The sequence below is a fragment of the Chelonoidis abingdonii genome, chromosome 25, assembly GCF_003597395.2.
Source record: "Chelonoidis abingdonii isolate Lonesome George chromosome 25, CheloAbing_2.0, whole genome shotgun sequence".
NCBI classification, from domain to species: Eukaryota; Metazoa; Chordata; order Testudines; family Testudinidae; genus Chelonoidis; species Chelonoidis abingdonii.
The window spans coordinates 9544689-9569991 of NC_133793.1; the positions used below are offsets into that span (position 1 = coordinate 9544689).

General features: G+C 53.4%; 2 protein-coding genes across 2 annotated transcripts in view; one reads left to right on the forward strand and one right to left on the reverse strand.

Annotated features, from left to right (window-relative positions):
• EXTL1 (exostosin like glycosyltransferase 1) overlaps positions 1-9792 on the forward strand; it is a 47362-nt gene extending 37570 nt beyond the window's left edge. The window contains exons 4-11 of the mRNA XM_032802949.1: positions 1048-1167; positions 3737-3869; positions 3947-4065; positions 5062-5157; positions 5492-5578; positions 6824-6984; positions 7953-8124; positions 9289-9792. Coding sequence (XP_032658840.1) covers positions 1048-1167; positions 3737-3869; positions 3947-4065; positions 5062-5157; positions 5492-5578; positions 6824-6984; positions 7953-8124; positions 9289-9477 — 1077 coding nt within the window. The 3' untranslated portion in view covers positions 9478-9792. The remainder of the gene's footprint in view (positions 1-1047; positions 1168-3736; positions 3870-3946; positions 4066-5061; positions 5158-5491; positions 5579-6823; positions 6985-7952; positions 8125-9288) is intronic.
• Positions 9793-16914: 7122 nt separating this feature from the next.
• SLC30A2 (solute carrier family 30 member 2) lies at positions 16915-25032 on the reverse strand. The gene is made up of 8 exons (XM_032802891.2): positions 24983-25032; positions 23718-23932; positions 22881-23027; positions 20577-20730; positions 19639-19810; positions 18352-18457; positions 18069-18203; positions 16915-17378 (listed from the first exon to the last, which is right to left on the reverse strand). Exons 1-8 carry the CDS (start codon positions 25030-25032, stop codon positions 17233-17235), a joined length of 1125 nt encoding a protein of 374 aa, XP_032658782.1. The 3' UTR covers positions 16915-17232.
• Between the last annotated feature and the right edge of the window lie 271 nt (positions 25033-25303).

Sequence of the window (25303 nt, forward strand, 5' to 3'; positions counted from 1 at the left end):
AGTGCCCTGCAGGGGTGTCACGTTAACTGTTGAATATTGACCCCTTAAATGGGCAGTGGAACTTCACGTTCCTCTAATTGTTCCAGGCTAGGCTGGACATTTCCAAACACACCTTTCTGGGGTGAGTGTGAAGTCACCTTCCCAGCTGCTAATCTGGGCTGGTGGAGACCAGTGGTATTGCAGGCAGGCTCCAGGTTCCAGTGCGTTGGACGGGACCAGGGCTGCCCGATACACAGCAAGCTGCTTTTTGCTGACTGTGGGCGTCCCAGGCAGAAAGCCACATTGGGAAGACATCAAGAGGCAGTCGGGGTTATGGGGTAAGAGGTACCACACCTCTTCCCTGGGCTGGATTTCACTCCAGAATGTGCCGGTGTCACAATGGGCAGACAGTCCTAGTCACAATCTAACCCAGAATACCTCTGTCTCATTTTAGGAAAGATGGCCCAGTGGTTAAGGCACTAGTTTGAAACTTAGGTTCAATGCCCTGCTCTGCCACAGACATCTTGGGTGGCCTTGGGACAGTCACTTTGTCTCTCTGTGCTGCAGTTCCCCATCTGTACAATGGGGACCCTAGCACTGCCCTGCCTCACCTGCCCCAGGAATGGGGGCTCGATACATAACAGAGAAAGGCAGACAATCCCCATACTAGGTAGGGAAAACTGCACCCCTTTTAGAGAGGGGGAAACCGAGGCATGGGGTAGTTATGTGACATCGCCAAGGCAACAGAGAAAGTCAGTGGCAGAGCTAAAAGTAGACCTGAAGACCCCCAAGGCCACTCACAAAACACTCACAAAAGAACCCTTGTAGGGGTCTGCTTGATATGAGGGCAAGGGTCCTTTTAAGGATTTGCACATCGGGCTAAGAAAAGTGGCTGGATTGAGGCCTGTTTTTGCTTAAAATGTTTTTAACCCTGCAGTGCTCTGGCTAGGGTTAGGGCCCGGCTCCCCAGGGCCACAATTGGAGGGAGACACTGCCTGGGTGCATAAACCTTACTAACCCCGTCCCCTCTCTCTGTCTCCCCCTTTCCGTGGTTTCTGTCCTGCTCAGATTCCTTCCACGGTTCGCTGTATCCACAGTGACAAGATCCTGGCGTTCCAGCAGCAAACCCAGTTCCTGTGGGAAGCATATTTCTCCTCCGTGGAGAAAATAGTGCAAACTACCCTTGAGGTGAGCCACAAACTTCTGGTATCTCTCCCACAGCAGCTCCCTTGGTGACCTTTCCACATAGTTCGGGTTTTTTTTAAACAGGCTGCCTCGCAGCAGCAACAAGAGCTGGGTGGTGGAAAATCCCACCCTGTCTCCATCCCGTAGCAGGGGAAAGCTGATCAAGAGAGAGGGACTAGCACTGGCTCACGGCAGGAGTGAGTAGACTGATGGGAAATATATAGCTACTGCTGTGCCAGCCACTAGGGGGCACTGTAGGGGGTGGGGCAGGAGTGCTGGTTGAAGGGGGACTGCCTAGCTACTCCAGTCCCCGCATCTCCCAGCAGGCTGCTGTGGGATAGGGTGCTAGCTATGCAAGAGGAGTGTATGCCAGGTGTCTCCGTCAGCCTCACTGGGCAATATTTTTATGGACTTTTCTGGTCCGTGTGTTAGCAGCTGGGATTGGAGAGGAAGATGAGTTTGTTCAGCTAAGTGGAAGGGGACAATAACAGCTGTTGCCCACGGACCTGTTGCCTTCTGGCTTCAGGGCAATTCAAATCCCTGCTGTCACCACTCTGGGCACTCGACCTCACATTTTCCTGAGTAGGTCAATGGAAAGAAAAGACTTTAACTGGAAGCGATAAGCAGGATGCCTTGACCACAGGAAGCCAGCTGCCACGCAGCATCTGCCAGGGCTTCCCAACTCTGCTCCGTGTTTGGCTTCTAACGCAGTTTCTCTCTGAAGTGGAACATGGGCTATTAGACCTTTTCCTGAAGAGCATTTGTGTTTCATATGCCGCTCTCTTCCTTTAAGGCATCACTGGACGGTAGGGGATAAGCCAGTAAAGAAACAGGTTCTCTAGCTAATTCTCTACCAAGCTACCTCTCTGCCTTTACTCTGTTCTCCGCCCCTGGAGACCACAGATTCAGACCCACTCGGCTCCGTTATGACCAACATTTACCATCTGATGGCTCTTCAGTGGCACATGTGAAGTGAGCATGGGGGGCTCTCAGCACAGCTCTCAGTGGACAGGTTTCCACACCATCCCCCAAACTGATGACCTCAGCAAGGGCAGGAACTCGAGCAGACCCGGGGCCAAAGTCATCCTCACTGTAACTCCACTGCAATCCATGATGTTGCACCAGGGATGAATGTGGAACCCTGGTGCTCACTTATCTATCACAACAAGCCCCTGACACTCTGGCAGGGCAGGGCGGGGGAAGCTTGCCCTGTGGTGGGCTGAGACCACTGGCCAACATCATCTGATTGTTTCCTTGAACTGTGCTGAGCTCCCTCGTCTCCGTCTTTCTCCACCTTTTGTCTCTGGTCTTATTGTGAGCTCTTTGGGGCAGGGGATATTCTTCTGTTCCGTTTGTACAGCACCTAGCACAGCAGGGTCCTGGGGCTCCCGGGTGCTACCACAGCACAATACATAAATATCATAATCATAATAACTAACAGAAGCCTTCAGGTCCCAGGGCCACCCATGATGCCCCTCTGCCGAGTGCTAACTTCACACACCGCAAAGCTGTGAGTTTTTCGAATGGCATTTCCCCTTTGGGAGCAAGACCCGGACTCATCGATATCGTTTACACAAAGCCTCCCATTGGAAAGGAGAGCTGCGGGATCGTGTCACGATCCAGAGCTCACCCGCCACTGATAAATAGAAAAGAGTTCGCTATCTATCCGTCAGTGTCGTTTCTGGAACAGCCTGGCAGCATGGGCCGCAGGGAGGCCGCTTCTCCCAGTTATTCTGGTTGGGTCGGAAGAAGGAAGTGCCAGGAAGTCTGGTCTGTGCCGTTTCCAGCCTTGTTGTCGCAGCTCAGCAAGGCTGAGATAGTTCAAAGCAGCATGGTTGGCCGCTCATCCAAACCAAATGCCTCGAACTTCTGAGGTTTGCTCAGCATTATAAATAGGGAGCGAGCTCCCAGGCCAGATTTTGTACCTGTGGGGAGGTGCCAGCATGAGCAAAGGGCTCAGCATCTGGCTTCAAAGTGCCCTGAACTCCTGGGGGCCTGGTTCAGCTCAGGATAGCTGGCCACTTCTAGAGCGGGGGCTTGGTTTCAGCCCAGCTGCTAGGTATGTGTTTGGGCCTGGATTCTGCTTCCAGTCACTGGTGTAAATCAGGAGGAACACCACTGAAGTCAGTGCAGTTACCCTGGGGGAAAGCTGGTGCGGCAAGGGAATCAGGGAGTTATACATTGGCTGCCGTACAGTAGAAGCAGGAGCCCCCCAACTTTCAGGGCTGAGGGATGGTTTTGGATGGAAGCCAAGCAAGATTCAGTGACAAAGAGATGCAAAACATGGTGGATTTGAATCGGTTTCATGCGGATTTGAACCTCAGAGTAAAAACTCAGGGGTATGAGCCCTCCCTCTCCAAATCAGCCGCACCCCCCCAACTCTGCACAACTGCCAGGTCCTGCTGTGCCATCCGGGGCTCAGCAGAGCGCACTGCACTCTGTGTTTGGGTGAGGTGTTGGGTTGTCCCAGCTACGGGGTTTGCAAGTGCATGTTGTCTGCTCTGCGGAGCACTGCTGGATTGATGAGCTGCTTGCTGCTAGGGTGATGAAAGCCATCTCCATCTCCCCCCAGATAATAAAGGATCGGCTGTTTCATCGAGAATCCCGCCCCAAGTTCTTGTGGAACACCCTGCCGGGGGGGCTGCTGGCTCTGCCGGAGTATTCCACCCACCTTGGCGACTTCCCTTTCTACCACCTGCAGCACGGTAGGAACCGCTCCCCCTGCCCATGCCCTGGTGCGTCCCTCGGGAACCCTGGACTGATCCGCTCTCTCCCTTTGCAGGGTCCAGCCCCTCCGGCAAGTTCACAGCTTTCATCCGGGCTGTCTCCCCCGTGGTCTCCCTCTCCCAGCCCATCCTCAAGCTCATCCAGGCCGTCTCCAGATCCCAGCACTGCGCCCAGGTCAGGGGCAAAGGTTAACTCCCCCCCCCAGCTCTCAGTTCTAGCGCTGCAGAAGAGAAGGCGAAGGCCTAAGCTACTGGCTTGTTCTTCCTGATAGAACTAGATACAGGCCTGAACCAGATACCTCTGGGCTTTGGGAACATTTGGGTTGGATCCGAACCCGTCTCCCATAGGAATAACTGGGAAGGCTCCCGCTGACTCCAGCAGGCATTGGGTCTGGGGCCACGGCGGGTTAGACCCACCTCTGACAATGGCAGATGGAGACCCGGAAAGGCCCTGGCAGGTCAGCAGAGCTGCTGAGCCCTCGAAAACCTCCACCAGAAAGTCAGCCCACAGCTGCTCCATTCACACCGACGGAGCAATGCTAATCTACACCCGCTGAGGATCTGGCCCCCACTGATTTCAATGGAGCGATGCTGAATCATCCCATGAGGGGATCTGACCCACTCACGCCTAGGGCGTGACACTGATTTATGCCAGCTAGGGGCTCTGTGCCCATTGACTCCAATGGAATGACACTAGATGTGGAGCTGGCCCCGTGAGATTTGCAGACGCTCAGCACCTCTGAAAATCAGGCCCCGAGGGTTTATTTGGGGCAAAGGGATGGGAGAGGGGAGAGTTTTATGTACCTTAATTAACCAGCTTCTTTAACTAGACCTTGTCCCACACCCGCAGCCCCAGGCAGGAGCTTCCAGCCTTGGCATGATGATTTTTAATTTTGAGCTGGGAGAGCGCTTCCAGGCCCCAATTAGAAGCTATTTACATAGCAAGTAGAAGTTAAAAGCAGCCCCAGGTGAGCGGTTGGGCCCTTAGCGCCGCCCAGGTTTGTTTGATTAAAGCGAGGGGGGTGGCTCGGTGCCAGGCTCGAACTTTCCAGCTGAGTGGGAGGACGGGAAGGCTGTGGGTTTGGGGCACACCCTCCCGCTCCCTCTGCCCTGCCAGATGCACAGAGCCACCCAGATGAGCTGACCGAGGCACCCTGGCGTTTGGTTTTAGATCCTAGTCCTGTGGAGCTGCGAGAAGCCTCCCCCGCCGAGGGGGCGATGGCCCCAGACAGCAGTGCCTTTGACAGTCATTCACGGCCGGCGGAAAGTAAGCGGTCGCCGGGTCGGTTTGTTTGCGGGTCTCCGTTCGCGGGAGGGACAGGGCGGGTTGTGAATGGGCTGTGCACCCCCAGTGCACGGTGGGGCTGCCGCTCTGGGGCAGCCCGGCCCTCCCAAGGGCCAGGGGAAAGCGTGGCCAAAGAACCGCAGCATGGATTTGCGCATCAGGGAGCAGCTCAGTGGTGGCCCAGCCAGGACTCAGTGGCAGGAGCCCCCTGCTCTGCACTAGCCTGCGCTGGTTCTGCCTGCGCTCTCCATGGGATGGGGAAGGGGCGGAGGGGCTCTGGTCCCCTCCCTGACTCTGCTGTTCCCTCTCGCTTAAGGTAAGTGACCGTTTCTTCCCGTACTCGGCCATCGGGACAGATGCGGTGCTGAGCCTGGATGAACACACAAGCCTGTCAACCAGCGAGGTGAGGGGATGGGCGAGGGGGCTGGTGGGATGCAGCGAACTAGATAAAGATGCCTCAAGGGAGAGCAGAGTCTCAAGGGGCTTCACAAGCTGTCCATGGATTAGCCACTGGGCCAATGGGGCCAATCCCTAGGGGATCCGGACAATTTGGGGGCCTGTGCCCTGCTCCACTCTGCCCTGCCCCACTTCATCAGCCCACTCGGTGCTCTGACCCCGCTCTCCGCAGGAGCACAGGACAGGGGTGGGGGGACTGCAGGCGGAATGTGGGGGAGGGGCCCCCTACTTGTCCTGGCCCAGGGCCCCCCAAAACTATAATCCACCTCTGGACACAGAGCACCATGGAATGTGCAGCCACCTCTCGGGTGGAACGTGGCAGCTGTTTAACAGGGCACAGCAACTCTAACAGATCATGTGATGTGCTGAGTGCCCTCAACTCCCAGGGCCTCTCACCCTCACAGGATCAGGCCCGAGTTGAGGGCAGGAGGGGCAAATAAACTGTGATGGGAATTTAGATAGACCTTGTAATAATAATCAAGCTAGAATTTGGCAAGGACATTGGGGTTAATACCCACCTCTTACAAAAAGTGCCCCAGCCTCTGAGCAGCCAGAAGTTCTGCTTTACATCATATCTAGAAGATCGCATCTCCCCAGCACAGTGCCCCATGCTGGGTCATTGGCACTTCCCACACTAGGGCACCAGATCTCCCAGGCTAAACAGGGCTGGGCTGGGCGAGTACTTGAATAAGAGACCTCCAGGAAAAAGCCAGATGGCAGCATGCCACCTACTGAATCGCCCACGCCTCTCGCTGAGACATCTGGCTGTGCCCGGCAGGCCCTCCGCCCAAGTATGCGCCCGGCCCAAGGGCGTTTACTGCATGCGAGCCGGCAGGATCACATGGCAGCCTGGCCTGCAGGCCGAGGATTGAGGCATTGTGTTTCTGCTCTTAGCTGGTTGGGATGTGGCTTGGGGCAGAGAAGCCATGTTCTTACAGGGAGTGGGGAGGTGCAGGGTGCTTGGCGCGAGGCTCGGAGCAGTACAGAGGGCATTTTGAAGACGTGTCTGGTCTTCGCAGAGAGTAGCAATGATGGTAAAGACCTGGTGGGTCAAATCCAGACAACCTCTGTCTCAGCCAGGGTAGCTCCGCTCTCCACAGCATTCTCCTCCGAACGATGGAGGCATTTGACTCTGGATCTGCTGCTTATCAGCCCTGCCCTGGTGGGGAACTCTCTCTATCTGCCTCCCCAGGTCGACTTTGCCTTTGTGGTGTGGAGAAGTTTCCCTGACCGCATTGTTGGGTTCCCCATGCGGAGTCACTTCTGGGATTCCAGCCAGAGCCAGTGGGGCTACACCTCCAAGTGGACCAACGAGTTCTCCATGGTTCTCACCGCCGCTGCATTCTATCACAGGTAAAGCACCTTCTCCAGAACTTCCAGCCTAAGGGGCCCAAGCAAAGTGAACGCTGGAGGGCTCTGTTCTTCCACCTAAAAGCTCCACTGGAAGCTGAACTAGCTCGAAGCCACCCAGTGGTAGGAACAGTTGATAGCCCAGACATGGAGGCTTCAGTCATAACAGGTCTGAAGTTAGACAGCACCTTTCAGCCGAGGATCTCAAAGCACTTACCCTGGACTGGGATGGTGGCTGCCATTTGCTACGTGTCTGTGCAGTGTCCAGGACAACAGGGCTCAGCCTCGCTGTGTGCTGGAAGGATCCTGCAGTGTGATACTGGAGGAATCGAGCCCCATGCCCCGGGAAGGAGCTCACTAGGGCTAACCTCCTTTTGAAGAGCAGAAGAGTGAAGCTCAGGGAGACCTAGGCCAAGCTTTTGAAAAAGAGGAGGCTAAAGGTAGCTCCCTAAATCCATACACAGGGACCTAAAGAAGTGGCTGGGGTGCAAGGAATGCTGAGCACCCAGCGCCGTGCAGCCAGGAGCACTATGGCCGGCACCCGTTTTAGAAAGTCGCGGCCTGAGCATCGAGGGCGGGAGGAGAACGCAGGGCTCCTGCCTTCGGCTCACAAAGAGCAGCCTTCATTTGTGCCACGGATGGAGCTGCCGAGCCAGGTGGGCGGTGCATTAGCCTGAGCATCTGTGGCTGGGGAACGCCCCGGCTGCAGCAGGCCCCTGGAATAGAGGAGAGGCGAGGGACACGGAGCGAGGACAGGGCAGGTCTCCTCCCCCGCCCATGCTGCCACGTGGAAGAGGCCGTTGTGAGTTGCATTGTGGCTGTAGGAAGCCTTTGGCCCATGGGACATGATTGGGCCACCTCCAGCGCCCTGGGGAATGGGATGGTCCCTCAGTGGCTCATGCTTTTTGAGTCCCCCCCCCCCCGCCACAGATATTATCACAGTCTCTGCCTTGCTGCCCCCACCCGCTCAGGTATTATCACAGTCTCTTCACCAATTACCTGCCTGCCAGCCTGAGGAGCCTGATCGATCAGCTCTCCAACTGTGAAGACATCCTGATGAACTTCCTCGTGTCTGCTGTCACCAAGCTACCTCCCATCAAAGTGACCCAGAAGAAGCAGCATCAGGAAGCTGCCCCCCAGCAGGTAGGGAGCTGAGAGTGGCACTTTGGGGCTCACCGAGACAGGAGCATACCAGGCACATGGGGTGGGGGGGAAGCATAGACTCTTCAAAGTTAGGGTCCTCTTGGGCCCCCTTGGACAGCGCGAATGAGTCTTGCTGCCTGGGTCCCGGTGCCCTGCCCTATTCAGTCCTTAATGACTTAAGCAACAGAGCTGCCCTGTCCCTGAGGGAAGCCGTCCCGCACCCTAGTAGATCTCACCACTAGGCAATGTTTCCCCATAGCCTAAAACATCCAGGCCTTACATATTAAACTCTTGCTGCTCAGACCTATGTGCCCAGCGGCCACCCTAATATTTCCTTTACATCCTCAGGGCTTACCCCATCCCAGCACCCGCAGAGAGCTCTATCTGCTTCCCACGGTGCCTCCTAGCCAACTCCCTTCACAGCCCTCCTCCTGGGCAGCATAGCTCCGGCCCCCGGGCTGCAGCCGCATGCAGAGCACAGGGCTGGCGGCAGGCAGGTTGTGTGTCTCCCAGCTCTGCTCAGACTGCTGTGCCGTGTAGGGCAGAGGGAGGGGGAAGGAACCAGCGACGGGCAGTCCCCAGATGGGTGGGAGGCGCAGATTGTAACTGTTAGGTGCAGAATGTTCTCCCTAAAGCAGCAGCAGCTTGTCTCCCCCTGATTTAAAGGGCCAGCTCCAGGAAAGGCATTCTGGGAAAGGCTCTTATCAGAGGGTGAGCCCACAGGCCACTGCTTCTGCTTTCCTCAGCTGAGAGGATAATAGTAGCTGTTGCAAAACGGCTCCCACACGGCGTTCATTTCTCGAGGTGGGATCTCTCAGAGGAGTGCCTGGTTCTCTGGCTTGTTCAAGGCCAACCTATGATATAGGTGGAGAAGGGAGAGCTGTGGAAACCCCCACCTCTCAGCTCTCCCTCTGATCTATCAGTCCCGTAGCTTCTGTACCCCCACTTCTCCTGTGCTCCCTCTGTCTGTAGTTTTGTTGGCTTCTCCTCTCCCTCCTTGGGGGCTTACAAAGGAGCTGTTAGGTCAAATGCCTCTAATTTAGGGTCTGCTCCTGATCCTGCTGAAATCAATGGTAAAACCACCACAGTATTCTTGGGAGCAGGAGAAGTCCCTAAGTCTGTGCAATAGCCCTGAGCGCTCTCTTCTCCCCTTGCGTGCCGTAGATATCCAAGAGCGTGGCCATCTCCAGCGGGAACCTGCACTTCTCTCAGCGCCAGGACTGCCTCAACCGGTTCGCAGCCTGGTTTGGATACATGCCGCTGGTGCACTCGCAGCTCCGCCTGGACCCCGTGCTGTTCAAGGACCAGGTGTCCGTGCTGCGCAAGAAGTACCGGCACTTAGAGAAATCCTAGCGCCGGGGAGAGCACAGCGGAGCCCTTGAGAAGCAGAGCTGGAGAGGAGCCAGTCCCCCTGCAGGACATTTTATTCCCATGCTCCTAGGATACCGGACTGAGCTGGAATTCCAGTGCTACAGACTTTAACGTTACTGATCTAGCCTCGGTTACAGCCACGCGAACTGGAATCCCAGTGGGGCCTGGGAAAACAGTCCTTGCTTAGACCTCCCTAATGCTGGGCTCTGAGCGGGGTACACTCACGTTAACAGTAGCTGGCGAGATACTGGACGGAATTTCCGTCTTTATTGGGTTTTACCAGTACAAATAAAGGTTTGCAGGAATGATGGGCTCTTCCATTTCTTGACCTGCCTTCGGAGTCTCAGCCTGTCTACCTTAAGAAAAAGGGGGTGGTATGATGGGATAGCCTAATTTTGGCAATTCATTGATCTTTGACTATTAGCGGTAAATATGCCCAATGGCCTGTGATGGGATGTTAGATGGGGTGGGATCTGTGTTACTACAGAGAATTCTTTCCTGGGTGCTGGCTGATGAGTCATGCCCACATGCTCAGGGTTTAGCTGATCGCCATATTTGGGGTTGGGAAGGGATTTTCCTACAGGGAAGACTGGCAGACGCCCTGGGGGTTTTTTGCCTTCCTCTGCAGCGTGGGGCACGGGTCTCTTTCTGGAAGATTCTCTGCACCTTGAGGTCTTTAAACCACAATTTAAGGACTTCAGTAACTCAGACATAGGTTAGGGGTTTGCTACAGGAGTGGGTGGGTGAGATTCTGTGGCCTGCATTGTGCAGGAGGTCAGACTAGATGACTATAATGGTCCCTTCTGACCTTAAGTGGATGAGGTTGGTTTTGAATGTATATTCCATTGATTGCCCTGGTCGCAGCCACAATCCCTGCTTCAACCCACTAGAAATGCAGGAGCAGAAATAGGTTCTTGTGGAAGTGAGGGAACACAATCCAGGGATCGTCCCTCCTTCTGCTGCCACTAGGGGTCAGCACCTGTCTGTGATACACTGGGGAGTTACTGTAATGTTTGCTCCCCTGGTAGGAGTTTGATCTTCTGTGAATCCAAAACTAACTGAATCTGGAAAAGGCACCAAGGATCTGTTTTATACCCATGCATTGAACAGCTCAGACTGAAACCCAGTCATCCTCCCATCAGCGGATAGAACTGTTTATTGTCCTCAGATAAAAATAACTGCTGGTCAAGTCTGCTGTGCCTCGGAACAACTATTGTGCCAGGTTCTGAATGTGGCACCAAAGGGCCCAGGGAAATGTCTAGAAAATTCCTGTGTCTCCAACTAGCCTTGTCTACCTGTTCTTGCCAACCCACGAGGTCAAAAATCATGAGTCAGGCTCCCAAAATTATAAGACAGGCTTAAAAATCACGAGATGTAAGAAGTATAAATGATGCATTTTTTTTCTTTGCCTTGGGATGATGGAACATTTCAGGGGTCACATTTTTCCAGCTTTTTCACTGCAACAGGAGAGCTAAAAACTTACTTTTTTATTCCAAGTGAAAGCCAAGAGTCTCACATAATCACCTGACTCCAGGAGCTGGGGCTTTAAGACCAACAGCAACTGTCATGTGATTTCTGATTACAATTGCCAGGGTTGGCAAGAATGGCTGCCAGGCATGTTCTACTCAACACAGCATCACTAGTGCAAGGCTTGTGGGGTTAACTCAGCCTGCACAGGAATCGTGTGCACTCGAGGGACTTTGTTGTTCTTCCTGATGGAAACCTAGCTCAGGCTCTTCGCAGGGCAAAGCAATTACCTCCAAGCCTGTATCATTTCTGTGTGTTCCCTTAAAACTTCTCCTAGCATCAAGGGCGACCAGACAGCAAGTGTGAAAAATCAGGACAGGGTGTGTCGGTGAGGGATAATAGGAGCCTATATACGGGAAAAAAACAAAAATCAGGACTGTCCCTATAAAACTGGGACATCTGGTCACTCTAATAGCATCGGTCTGTATTAAGCAAAGGATGGAAGTACTGCAGCCAGTACACGGGGAACCAGGACAACTGGGTTCTACTGATGGAGCAGAGAATGGAGCGGCAGAACACATGGGTTCTCACCTTAACTCGGATTCACTTTGGCCCAGCTTCTCACAGTATTCAGTTACCTTTGAGGCTTTGGCCTCGGTGATTAAAAGGGCTCACTCCTTATGGGTGCCCAGCTTGAGACACCTCGGGCTGGATTCTCACCTTGTGTCGAGCACCCCAAATCCTGTTGAATTGAAGTAGGGCCTGAGCTGCAGCGCCCGCTGCTCTCGAGTTACAAGTTTGGTGCTTGGCAAATGGACACACAGTTAGCAGACGCTTTTGAGAACATAGGTCAGAGCTGCCCTGTGCCTCAGTTTCCCATTGGTAAAACAGCCACTCTTCCCCAGCTATACCTCCTTACCTCAGAGCGGAGTTGTGGGGCCTAATGTTCGTAAAGCACTTTGAAATCCTTGGCTCAAAGGAGCAAGTATAACCCACACACCTTCTGGGTGGGGTGTTCTGGCCCATCTAGTGGCACCGAGATGGTTAGAGCCTTAATGAGCAGCCAGTTGGCTTTCAGCTCATGCACTAAGCCCCAGAGGTCCCCGGTTTGATCCCGCCCACAAGCGGGGTCTGTCAGTGTTACACAAACAAAGGATTAGCTCTGTTTGCTTTGTGTAGCGACACAGGACTCACCCCTGCGGCAGGTGCCGGTGTCCTGGGAATTAGCTCATTTTCCAGCCTTGAAGCACCCTCTGCAGGCAGCATCCCACTGTCACTGAGCTCCAATGTCCCTCCCTGAACTCTGGTGCCCCACTATCTGGAGTGCTGCCCCTGGCAGTAACCCCTCACTCTTAGGGTCTCCCCCCCCCAGGGAACCCCTGTCCCCACCTTGCCTCAGTCTGGGCTACTGCCACTCACCAACTAGCCCCAGCTCCCTGGGGCAGACTGCAGTATAAGCCACTCATCACAGGAAAGGCGGTTTTGGACCCGCTGCCTTTCCCTGCAACCCAGTACCTCTATGGGGCCTTGAACAAGGACCTGCAGCTCCCCAGCCCTGCCTCCCACTGGGCACCCCAAGCAAGCTAGCTACTTCCCTCTCTGAAAACAGAGAGAGACTATCTGCTCCCCAGTCCACTGCCCTCTTATATAGGACCAGCTGTGGCCTGATTGGGTCATGGCCCAGCTGTGGCTACTCCCCAATCAGCCCAGGTTTTCCCCTACCGCAGCCCTCTCTCAGGGCTGTTTTAAGCCCATCAGGGCAGGAGTGGGGTTACTGCCCCACTGCACTTTGGCATATAAAGAACCCATGCGGGAATGCGCACTCAGCAAGACAGGGCACTGCTGTGCAGAAATTCATGCTGTTAAAGAACCACAGCAGCTGTTGCCAGAATTCTTGTGGCACTGCCACAGGGAAACTCGCAGCGGAGTCATGTCGTTTGGTTTCTGAGCTGAATGAAGGCAGCATTATTAGCGATGAGACCGAGCACCTGAGCGAACTGCTGAGCAGAACCTGCAAATGGCAGAGAAAGCAAGAAGGCCAAACGGAAGGCATTAGCTCCTAATTAAACAGCCATAAACATGGCTTTGGACTAGCCTCAAACAAGAAGATAAATGACACACAGCAGCTGCTTTTGATGCACTCTGTCGAGTAGGCAGTTAGGTTGCTGCCAGGGTCTCCAGAAGTGATTTGGTTTAAGGTTCTCATGTTTATGGGCTCAGAGAAATGATGCTTAGAAATAAAGCTGGAGAAAGGCTGGAAGGAGACAGTGAAGTCATGAATAAATCCCGGCGGTGGATTTCTCACTGGAATTTCAGCTGTGCTGAGCTGAAGGAAAGAGCTGATCATGCTGAGAAAGCTACCAGGCTCCCACCACTTATTTCTGATCATTCAGCCTTTAATTGCTTCCCCATGATACAAATATCTCACCCTTCTCCTTCTCCTGTGTCAGGTTCCACAAACAGGAATTGCCTCACCTACCACTGAAATGCCTCTGGGGTGGAATGCAGCAGTAATTGTCTCTCTCTGACACATACACACACACACACACACACACACGCACACTCTCTCTCTCTCTCACACACACACACACTCTCTCTCTTTCTCTCTCTCTTTCGCAGAGGGAAGTGAAGAATACCCGTTCCAGCTGAAATTGTTGGCAAACTTTCAGGGAGGCAGATGCCCAAATTTGAATTTAGCCAGGGTCCGGGAGTTAACATCCTGGGACTCTCGTAGAAGGGGGTCCAGCACTGTGTACATAGCTATGAATGGTCAGGGTGGCTGGCTACCTAGAAAGACAGTCTTGCCTAGTGGATATACACAGCTCTAGGAGCAATGATCTCTAGGTTCTTGTCCCAGAACAGCTGCTGGAGGATCTTGGGAAGTCATGTTACCTTGCTGTGCCTCAGTTTCTCCAGCTGTAAAGGAGGGATAGTATTAACTCACCCATAACTGGTGTGTGATGATTCCTTAGTTAATATCTAGCAATTTGCTGTATAAGTGCACTTGTTTTTCAGTCTCCCAGCCAAGTCCTAACTAAGCCCAATCTTCTTAGCTAGGGAAGGTTGCGCAAAATCCACATCTGACGTTGACCCATTTGACTCACCCACATATTAAAACCCTCTGGGTGAGGTCAGCCTGAGTGTAAGATATGAATGGAGATTTCTCCAGCCAGAGGACCAGATCCTCAGCAGGTGTAAATGGATGGAGCACCAATGGACTGCAGCGCTGCTAAGCTGATTTACACCAGCTGGGCCCTATGCCGATTTCCTGCAGCTGAGGATCGGGCCCTACAAGTTGAAAGCGGTTTCATTAAGGCCAGGGCTTTCCTTGCCTTCGCTGCTTTGAAAAATGACAGCTCCACCAATCGCCCGAGAGAGCCGTAAAAACACTCCGAGGAGTCTATAAACAATGGGAAGCCAAGCTCGTCAGGAGCCATTATTTCATAAACTGAGCGGCTCATACCCTCTGTGTCGTAAATATCCCTTCACCGCGGCTGCATAAATAACCCCAAGCCAGCCGCACAGTAAGTAATCTTGGGACAATTATTCGTTCAAGGGAGCAGGCCTCGTTGCCCATAAAACATGCCTCTAGGAAGGACTGAGCACCCATAACTCCAAAGATGTTGATGCCCCGCTCACACTAAAACAATCTGTCGCTTGGACATTGAGGAACTGACCTATTGATCTTGCTGCAAGCGCCTGCTGCTCGTGAGTGACCAGAGGCATCCAACCCACTGCACTGTTCATGCCCTTCCTCCCACTGGCTGCTGCTGGCATGCACATGGCACTGCTCTGAGGAAGCTCGCAGCAGAGTCACGGCCAGTTTTGAGCCTTAGAAAAGCAGCGTAGTACAGGTCTGCTGCCTCTTACGCTGGGGCTACGTTCCGCAGTCAGCGTGTAAAGCGAAAATCGCGTATAGCCAAAATTACATTGAGTGTAATGGCAGAAGGAATCGCCCGCACTACAGAAACAGTATTAAAATGGTTATTTTTCTGGGTTTTTTTTTGTTTTTGCCGACTGCGTAAAGCTGAAATCGCATGTGTTAAATGCGTGTAAGATGCGACAGACCTGTAGAGATGAGGTGCTGAAAGCATCTATCATCCCAAAATCAGTCCTCCGGCTCCTCCTTTCTGCTCTGCAATCTTCATTAACAAGTGTGCGCTGTTAAAAACCGGCTGGGAAGGGAGGGGTGGGAGAGGGAGTTGGCATAAGCGGCAGCGAAGGCCGGATGGGGCCTGATGCATGAGGTTTGAACCGGTACAGTTGGCAGTGCTAAAACTGCCCCCTCACGTGCGTGGAGACCCAGACACACCAGCTTGGCTGCAGCTCGGCACGTGAGTTGCTGGGCTCAGTACGGGGCTAGCTGGGTGGAATTCTACGGCCGGCAGTACACAGGAGGCCAGATGAGATGACCTAATGCTGCTTTCTGGCCTTCAAATCCATGCCACTGTGCCATGCAGCCCGTTACCACCAGGCTGCTCACCCCGGCAGTCTGGGTAAGAGACATGGAGCTGGGCCATGGAGGAGCCCTTGGTGTGTCTAGCACCCCCTGCAGGGTCCACAGGGGTAATGCAGCACCCACTACTCCGAGCAATAAAAACCCCACGGCATGGAATCCAACTGACTTGGACCGTGGGGCTAGAAACTACAGTGTAACCATTCGGGCTGGGGCTGGACTCAAACTCACAGGGGGTTTCAGAGCCTGGGGTTCCAGCCCAAGCCCAAATGCGATCATGTTTTTTGTTCTCTTTCATTAAGAATGGGAATTTATTTTTCTGTCTGTCAGTATCCAGCGTTTGAACAATAATCACTTCCCATCCGTCCATCCGGTTTCACTCCCTTAACATTCGGATAGCGATGCCATTGCTTATCCAGGCAGAGAATCTTGCATGAAACACGGAAGGCTGCCAATCCCCCATAAGGCCCCCAGTGCCTCTCTCAGGGAGCGTGTGCAAAAAATGGGAAAGGGTGCAGAGGCTCGGGAATCAAGGGGGTCATCCTCAGTCCGGGGGAATGGGGCTGCTCAAAATCCCAGCAAGGTCAGAAAGCCAACAGCTGCCTGCAGCAGCATCACATGAGCTCGGCTCTCGTGGAGCAGGGGGTTGGCTGCATGCACAACTGTCAGCTAGGGCTGGACTGCTTTTGCTCTCAGCAATGGATTGCAGGCATCTGCCCCTCTTTGCATTGCTTTCAAGAAGGGCTTTTCACTGCTGGTTGTTTTGAAGTGGAAGTTTGCAGGGGAAAGAAAATGGAGAGCGACGATTGGCTTTGGGGGAAGCCACAATGCAACTGGGGCCTGGGTTTATTCTGGTGGAGGTCATTAGCTATGCCTTAAGGTAGGTCTACGCTGCAATCAAAGGGCTGCTGACTTGGACTCACAGGGTTTGGGCTGCCGGGCTAAAAAGTGCAGTTAAAATTAAGTAAAATTTGTTTTCAGTGGAGTGCAAACCAATTGACTAAAATAGAGCAGGTTATGGCCATAACAGTGGCCGCTACAGAAAGTGAGCGGATTTTATTTCTCTCTACTAAAGAGCGTACAAAGTATACACGGGCGTTTCTGATATCTGTGTTAAGGCTCCAAAACTGATAATTTGAGGTTTGGGATTGGGATTATCTTGCTGTATTATTGCCTGATTGTTCTAAACTTACATATACATTTAAAATATGGCTTTAAGTGGTATTTGTAGATATATTTTTTCTTTCTTTATATAGGAATTGGATACAATGCTCCTGCCAGCTAATTTCTAAGTTGTTAGCTGCAAAAACCTAGAGTTCCCGGGTGCCTAAGTAGCCCCTGGAATCCTAGTTAAAGCTGCACCACCCCCAAAATGTGAAATGGCCCCCTTGGATCAGACTAGACGTTCCCGCTGCTCCTATGGCAAACCAAGCAGACGAGAGCACTCTGAAGAGTGGACATGCCTCTCACACGGAGCATGAAGCCAGAGGGACAGAGTCGTTTGAGCTGCTTTATTTTCAGAATATTAAAAGTGATGCTCCCTGTTTGGGATGGGATGAAAGTGAAATAAAAAGAAAAGAAAAAGAAAATGTTACGGTCTCTCTAAGACAGTGCAGGAGAGAACACGGTCATATCACCTCATCCCAATGCCCTAGGGACTGGCACCCTGCTGCCTCCAAACAGGCACTTGACCACGGCACATCCTTATTCTGGGCAGCAGCAAAGGTGCTCTGAGGTAGCAGCGTTCCCAGGACGGTTGGTCCACAGTTGGTCATCAATCCCCCTCTCCCCCCCCCCCCAGTGTAGAGAGATGGTCAGTCAGAGGGGCTCTGGCACTCCCGGCAGTCTCTCATGTCCTCTGAGTAGTTCTCAATCTGGATGGTGGTGGTGTGGAAGTTGAACGCCCCTTGCAGCTGGGAACTAGCCTCCTTCAAGATTGTCTGTGCATCGGCATTTTCATCTGGAACGAACACAAGCATGGAGGCTGGAGAGGTCACATCATGGGGTAAAGACTTGGCCTTTGAGCCTACCAGGGTGCACTAGATGGGTCTGCCTAGACCAATCAGTTAGTTTGCAGGGCCTTAAACTGTATAATTTGGGGGGCAGAGAATCACATTCTCTTATCTAAGCGAGACTACGCAAAACCCAGCCAAACCACAAAGGTCTCTTGGGGTGGAAACTTGTGCAAAGCCACTAAAAACAAAATAAAGGCTCCAATTTTGTCCTAAAGGATCATCAGCTTCAGGGTGAATCTAAGCAGAGCTCAGAGCTGGACGCAAAACCAGGTGAAGCCAGTGAAGCATCGCAGAATCTCCCAGGATCCTCCACTGCCAACAGCTTTTCTGCTAAGAGCGCTTTCCCCAGGGTACGATCCAATGCCACTGAAGCAATGGGAGCACTTCTATCAAGTCCTAAATGTGTGCGGCCTTATTGTAAACAGGTTGGTCTCAGGATATTAGGCAGACAAATGGGTGAAGAAACATCTTTCATTGGACCAACTCCTGTTAGCTCGAAAGCTTGTGTCTTTCACTGACACAGTCCTGAAGAAGAGCTCGAAGGCTGGTGTCTTCCACCAGCAGGAGTTGGTCCAATAAAAGATATTCCCTTGCCCACCTTGTCTCTCTAACGGGCAGGCAGGGCAGATACTTACTGATAGCTATATGGACTGACAGCACCGGGTGTGACACAGTCAAGGCCCAGATGTGGAGGCTGTGAAGAGCTTTCACACCATTGATGGACAGCAAGATCTCCTTCACGCTGTTAAAGTCCACCCCTTTTGGGGTACCTTCAAGACAGCAAGAGGCACACAGGGTCAGAGCCCCACATCAGCAGGAAAGGGAGGTGCCCTGTAACCCACGGGAGAACATACCACAGCGATGAGACCGGGTTAACCAATCGTTCACTTAACTACCCTGTTCTGTAGAGTTCCTCACCTTCCATCAGCACAAGGACAACATCCCGGAGGATGGTCAGCGTCGTTCCAAGGACCAGGATTGAGAACAGGAAGGTACAGATGGGGTCTACGTATTTATACTCTGGCTGGTGGGAGGAGGAAAGCTGTTACTTGATGTATTTAATTTAAAGCTCACAAATGCCTCCTACTCAAACAGGCCATGTAATCTCATTACAAAATGCTCAGTGGTTTCCTTCCTGAGCTACTGAGCTTCATTCCAAATGAAAATTCCATTTTTCCTCTTGCAGTTGCATCGTGTGTGGTGACCGCTGAGCAGATCACAAGCTCAGCAGAGGTGCAGCCCGGTCACTGCTTGGATGGGAAGCCACCAGGGAACAGCCAGGTGCCAATAATTCAAAATGTTGCATGGTTTCCTCTGAGTAACAGCTAGTCTGCACCAGAAAGGGTTTGCCAGCGTAGCTCTACTGGCAAACCGTCCTTGTGTAGAAGCAGTTTATAGTGTCAAAAAAAAGTGTTTGTCTCAGGATCTCTTATCCCCCTTTTTGCCAGTATAACTGTACACGTGAAACTCTGAGCAGTATAATAATGTTGCAAATAAAATCACATCCCTAAGCGACATTATTATGCTGGCAAAAATGGTTCAGTATAGACCTGGCCTGAGTTGTTGACCCAATGCCCCAACATAGCGTCACCGGACCTCATGCCTCCTTTCTGATGAGAAGAGAAGCAGAGATCGTGGCCATGTGTGGACAATCCTATAGCACAGAACTGGGGCATCAGCTTTACTGTCTCAGCTAAGTTCCAACTTGGACAGTACATCCCTGCGTTCCCCTGAAGTTTCAATTTCACGCAGAATCCCTCACTTCCTATCCTACATGGTTGTGCAATGCTGCTAGGCAGCTGCTGCATGCCATTCCAGAGGTGGCTGTATTTCTGTGGTGGGGGAAGTAAGTGAAATGCAATTTAAAAAAGTTCATATATAATCTGTGTTTTGCCGCTAAGTTCCTCTGTGTCCTTGGGCAAGGCATTCAGGGGAACGAAGGCAGAGAGGTTAAGTGACTTTCTCAAGGACAGAGAGGGAATTACTAGCAGAGCAAAGATAAGAATGCAAAAATTCCTGGCTCCCAGTCCTGTGCTCAGGCCACACCTTCCTGCCAAAGGAGTACCTCTTCCTTCCTCCGCCTGGGACAGCACGCATCATGCTCCAACTCCCATGCCACACCAGATGAAAGACACCTCGTACATCACGCAGTGGGGAGTTTCCAGCCTTCTGCACCCAAGATACTCTTGGCAACAGAGCCCGTACCTTGAAATAGATGATGTATGCAGCTACCAGGATGCCAATGCTCTGCAGTAGGTCCCCGACCACATGGATAAAGGCGGCCTGGACGCTGGTGTTCTGCTGCTTGCTGTGCCTGTGGTGGCTATGGCCATGGTGGCTGTGCCCATGACCCGACTGGTGAAGAGTGACTCCCATTCTGTGGGGAAAGACGGAGCAGCGAGGTCATCAAGCGAGGCACCTCAATCCACAGCCTCCTCCCACGCCTTCCGCACCAATCGAGACAAGCCCTGCCTGCAGAGGGACAAAGCCACCTTCCGTCCATCTCCCCGTGCAGGGTGCAGCGCTCGGTTCCACCCTGCTCTCGCTACTGGCTTCCGACCCAGACTGCGACAATGGTGCTAACCATGGATGCTCTGGCCTGCATCACTCTGGCTCAGTAACAGACAGCCTGGAGCCCTGACATAGAGGGAGGCTCAGATCCTCAATCCTATGCTCCACCGCATGGGTCAACAGAACCCCTGTCTGGTAGTTCCCAGCAGAGGCAGAGGAGACAGCTGAGAACCCTGCAGCCTCCTTGGTGGCCCAGATTTTAGACACTAGCTCCGGGGTGGGGGTGGGTGAAGAGGAGCACAGAGCCCTGCATAGCCACTTCCAAACTCACTTTCAAAATCCCTTCTGGCATTCTACCAACCAAGGGCCTGCCCCTGCTCCCAGTGGAGATCAACAGTCAGACTCCCACGGGCTTCCCGTGGGAGCAGGATTGGGCCTTGGGAGACCGCTAATCCCAGGATTAATGGCCTGTTTGGACTAGCGGGCTTTTCAGACTGGCCAGAAGAAACATTCCAGTGTGAGGGATTAACCTTTGCAATGTGACCAAGCAATGAATGAACCTTCCAGCACGTGCCCCCTTGCCCCGGAGCATTCTCAGAGGAGCCGAGGGCCAGTAACCCGGCCGGACGTACATGATATTCACCGCCACAGCGCAGGCAGAGGTGATGAGCATGGCGCCCCCTTCGATCTCGTAGTTGTTCGAGAGCAGACGCTCCACTGCCAGATAAACCAAGACTCCGGTCACCACCCAGATCGACAGCACCGAAAGCAGGGCCCCCAGGATCTCTGCAGAGAAAGCCCAGCCCGCACAGGCTTAGAGAGCAAGAAACACACAGCAAATCCTTCTCCAGACACCCAGCACACACCACACTGGGGGATGGCAGCCACAGAGCTTCATGCAGGGACTTCTTGGCTTCACAGCCGCCTCCCCAGGGCTGCACAGGATCCCAGATTCCCCCAGTACCAGGGACAGAGAGCGGGGTCTGTGGCAAGCCGCTTCCGTTGGCCTTATGCAGCTCCTGCACCAGGGGAAACTGCAACTCCTTTATAGTCCGTATATACCACCGGAGCAGCATATGGGGGCTGGCACTGGGAGTACGTGTGCAGAATTGACCCCTGTTTACAGGGGGAATATACTGGCATAGCTCTAGCAGAATAATGATTCTTCCACTCTAGCTATGCTGGTCAATTTCCCCAGATGGACTAGTTCTAAATGTGTTTAACAATTCTAAGTCACACACTCATCGTTAGTTGCTTCTGATCTAACACTTCCCCTCCAGCCCCTTGGCTTGTCAGTCATACCATCTTACCCTCCCCTAGTGCCCATTACTGAAATATAGCTGACGTGTCCTCTCTGACTTCAGCTCTCTGGGCAGTATACCCTCGCAGCATCGTTAAAGCTACACAACCCTGTCTAGTGTGGCTGCAGTATAGAGGTGTGTACCCCTGTATCATTTATACCTGTAAGCGAGGGGGCATGAGCTATGCCAGAACAAGGTCTGCTCTGCACAGATTTTGTACCAGTTTATTTCACTCAGAAGTGCCATTTTTACTCTGGTACAGCTGCAGGTGTGGATGCAGTTATATCTTCCCCTATGGAAATAAGCTATTTATTAGATCAGCACCTTTATATGGGTAAAACTGCACCCATACTAAGCGGGTACCACTTTAACTATCCCAGGATGGTTCAAGCAATACAACTTTTGAGTTTAGCCGCGGCCTAATGGACCTTTACCCCAACAGGGCTACATACGTGCGAGGGGTGGTACAGATTTAACTCTTTCCATGAAACGGTGCCTCCCCAACTGAAATCATGATAGCAGCACGACACCTACGCACAGGCCAGGCCTCAGTCTGCAAGGCTCACGGTCCAGCACCTTTCACAGCACTAACTCAATGTTAGGAAAAAATGTATGATGTCAAGAGGACGACAGCAGAGAAACACCATGGAGATGGCCGGGAATGGAGAGGGATGAAGGGGACTGGGTGTCTCACCATGCCAGAGGGAGAGAGAGACAAAGGGAGGCTGGGAAAGAGAATGCGAACAACTGCAGCACTAAAGGGAATTTAGAGAACAAAAGCAGCTGGAGGTTTCCCTGCCCTTGGGCAGATAGTGCGGGGGGTGGGGGTGGGGAAGAAATCTACCCAGCACATGGGCTTTCAGCTGTTGCATTTCGCAGGAGGCTCTCCTTGGCGGTTTCAGCAAAGCCCTTCTCCTGGTTAGAAGTGCAGCTAAGCGATGAACAAACTCTACCTTGGGCGGGTCGTCCTCATATGGACGGTAATAGGGGTGGCCCTTAAAGTAAGGAGGGAATTACTGTGTCCAAATACCAGATCAGAACAAGGGAAGGGGAACATCCCATTCCAGCAGGAGTGCCACAGGGCTGGTTACAACCGGACCCAATGTGATGGCGAAGGACTTGCTGCCAGAAGGACCCAGTGGCTCAGCATGGGTGTCTGCTGGGGTAGGGTCTCATAGGGGTCACTAATGATTGTAGAGCCAGAGGTGCCAACGATCCTGGAATAGTGGATGCACAGGGGCAGCAAAAAGGGACAATCGCAAGGCTCCCCTGCTCGGGGGAGTTAGCAAACAGCTTGCACTTCGAGCTACTGCAATAGAGCTGCAGATGATTTCTGTGCATTCAGGTGTGTGCTCCACAGGGTTGGGTCTCTGTTGGATTAGCCTGCGTTGGCTGGATGGGACTTGTGTGGGATCCTGACATCTTCCCCATCCCCCACTGCTCTGCAAACGTCCCTCCCTCCCAGCTCCATTCAGGAGCCTTTGCAAACCCCACACCAAGGAAGCTCCCTTCCTTTCAGATAAACTCAGCAGCAGAAAGGAGCATTGTTAGATGTCACCACACCCACTGTTGTTCTTCCATGGAGCACCTGGGCTTCATACCCAGCCCTGGAGGGGAATCCACTTGGCAAGTTACCTGCTCGGTGCCAGCCAAAGTTCATGGTTTTGGTAGCCGGCCGCGAGGCCATCCACAGGGAAAAGAGACTGATCATCATGCTGGCGAAGTCCGTCAGCAGGTGGGCTGCATCTGTCATGATGGCCAGGCTGTGGGCCAGGTATCCCCCTGAAGTCACGGAAGAGAAAGAATGAATCCTCAGCACCGACGCTGCCCCTATGCCCTTCACAGACCAGTGCTGAGGAAACCCTGAAGAAAGATCAGAGTCCATGTGATGGTGGGCTCCTGAGACCAGAGGGGCTTCTGGTTATCACCAGAGCCTGCTGCAAAATACTCAGCTGGGTTTTCGTTGCGTCTGTCCCAGCAGAACCCCTGATAGCTGGAGCCTGCCCTAGTGCCAGGAGGGGGGCTATGAGCCGATGTGACTGTCTGTATCCCTTCCTCCCCTATGGCCCCACGCTAAAGGTGACTTTGAGACCGCCTACGTACTTCAGTCTAGCGAAGGGTAGCCTCGGCTATCATGCTGTTCACCCAGCCACTTTAACACAGGCCCCAATTCTTCCCCATAGCAGTTTTTGCCGCCGATTTCAACGGGCTTAAGATCAGGGCCCTAAGGTTTGATCCCACCAAGTGCCCACCTTGCAGGACCAAGCCCTTACCCAGATGCACAATTATATTTTTGGGATTTGCTCTTTGAACAATGAAATGCAACCACTTCTAGGGCAGACTGCGGCAGCCGTTTAATAGCCACACATAACAGTTTAGGGAGGAGGTGGAGAAGAATCTCTTGTCCAATTTAGCTGTTCCAGCATCTTGGCTCAAGGAAGCCATACGACATAGACTATTTTGGCATCTTACCTATGACTTCTCCGGTCATGAAGACCAGGCAGATCACGGATGCGATGTAGAGTTTCCTTCGAGCCCGCTGCTTTTCAGAATCATAGTGGCTGCCAGCAGCCCGGCTGGAATGACAATGCTGATTCCCCGGGAGGCCCAGCTCGATGGAGGACATGTCTGGAATGTACTTGAGCATGGAATTGTGAAAGTTCCTCTCTGAGACGCTCAGACAGGACCTGAATGGCAGAGTCACCGTTACTGACCATCCTTGGGAGCTGCTGGCTGAGACACTCGGGGAGAGGGGGAAGGAGATTTCCAAATGAAATTAAAATGATGCCCCTTTGTGCCCAAGGCCCTTCCCTTCCAGCCCCCCAAAGGAAACGTGCCCCAGGGTTTTCAAGAGAAGCTAAGGATTTCTGGGTGCCCACCTTGAGATGCCCAATTCTCAGACAGTGCTGGAGCACTGTCTCTGAAAGCCAGACCCCTTGGTGGCATCTCCTGTTGGGCACTCCAAAATCACCAGTCACGCTTGAAAGCCCTGGCCCAAGCGTACCTAGTCTCCCCTGCTTGAAAATACCCCTCCATCCAGGGAGGAATAGACACTCTAAAGCATGAGACCCCCACCCCTTCCTTCTTCCACCCATCACTCACTCCCTGCCTGGCAAGCCCTCCTCTTCCCCCTTAACACCCTAAAGGAACCACAGTTATTCCAGCTGTAGCCCCCACTTCCAAGTCCCCCCCAATAAGGGGCAGCACATGGAGACAGTGGATTGGTCTGGTCCCTCAGACCAGATTATTGGGGGGCCCTTCTGTGTCAGAGACACCCTCTCCCCCCAGAAAGGCAGAGAGACTCCAGAGCAAGGGAAGCTGTTGAGCCAGAAGCAGGTGCCCTGGAACCCAGATCCTCAAAGCTTGGTAGGTGCTTAACACCCATTGGCATCGATGGAAGCTGGGCACCTAAATATCTTTGGAGATCTGGGCCTGGCGGCCTGGAATGGGTAAGAGGAGGCTGCAGCAAGGCTGGGCTCTCTCCCTGGGGTCCCACAGTGCAAGGGGGAGTCAGGCCAGCCCAGGAGCTGCAGAGCTGGGCTGGAGGAAGCACTGAGATCCCTTGCAAGAGATCGGGGAGCTGGGGGGACGGTGTAGGGGGAGGGTGCCATGGGGGAAGGAAGGGAGTTGGGGTTTGTTACTGGGTCTGGGAGGAGGCTCAGAAGCGGAGTGTGTGTGGGGGAGAATACAATTGCCCCCTGGAGGGGGTAACTGAAGGGGGAGAAATCGCCCCTCACCTGTCTCTGGGCTCCTCCAGCAGGTGCCGCTTCTCCTCCCCTTCCGCCATCCCCACCTGTCGGGGCGCGCTCGGCTCCGGGTCCCCTCCGAGGGTCCCCCTGCTCCAGCCACCCCCCGCGCCGGGCTCGCAGCCGCCTCTTTATCTGGCCCCGGCCGCGGCCCGTGTGAAGCGCCGGGGACCCGTGTGCAAAAGGGCCGGCGGGGGCGGCGAGCTCCGGCCAGGCCGGCTGCAAACTTTGCAGAGCTGCCTCCCTCCCCGGGGGCCGGGCACCCTGGCAGCCCGCCCGGCGGGGAGCCCAGAGAGCCCCCCGCTGGCCACT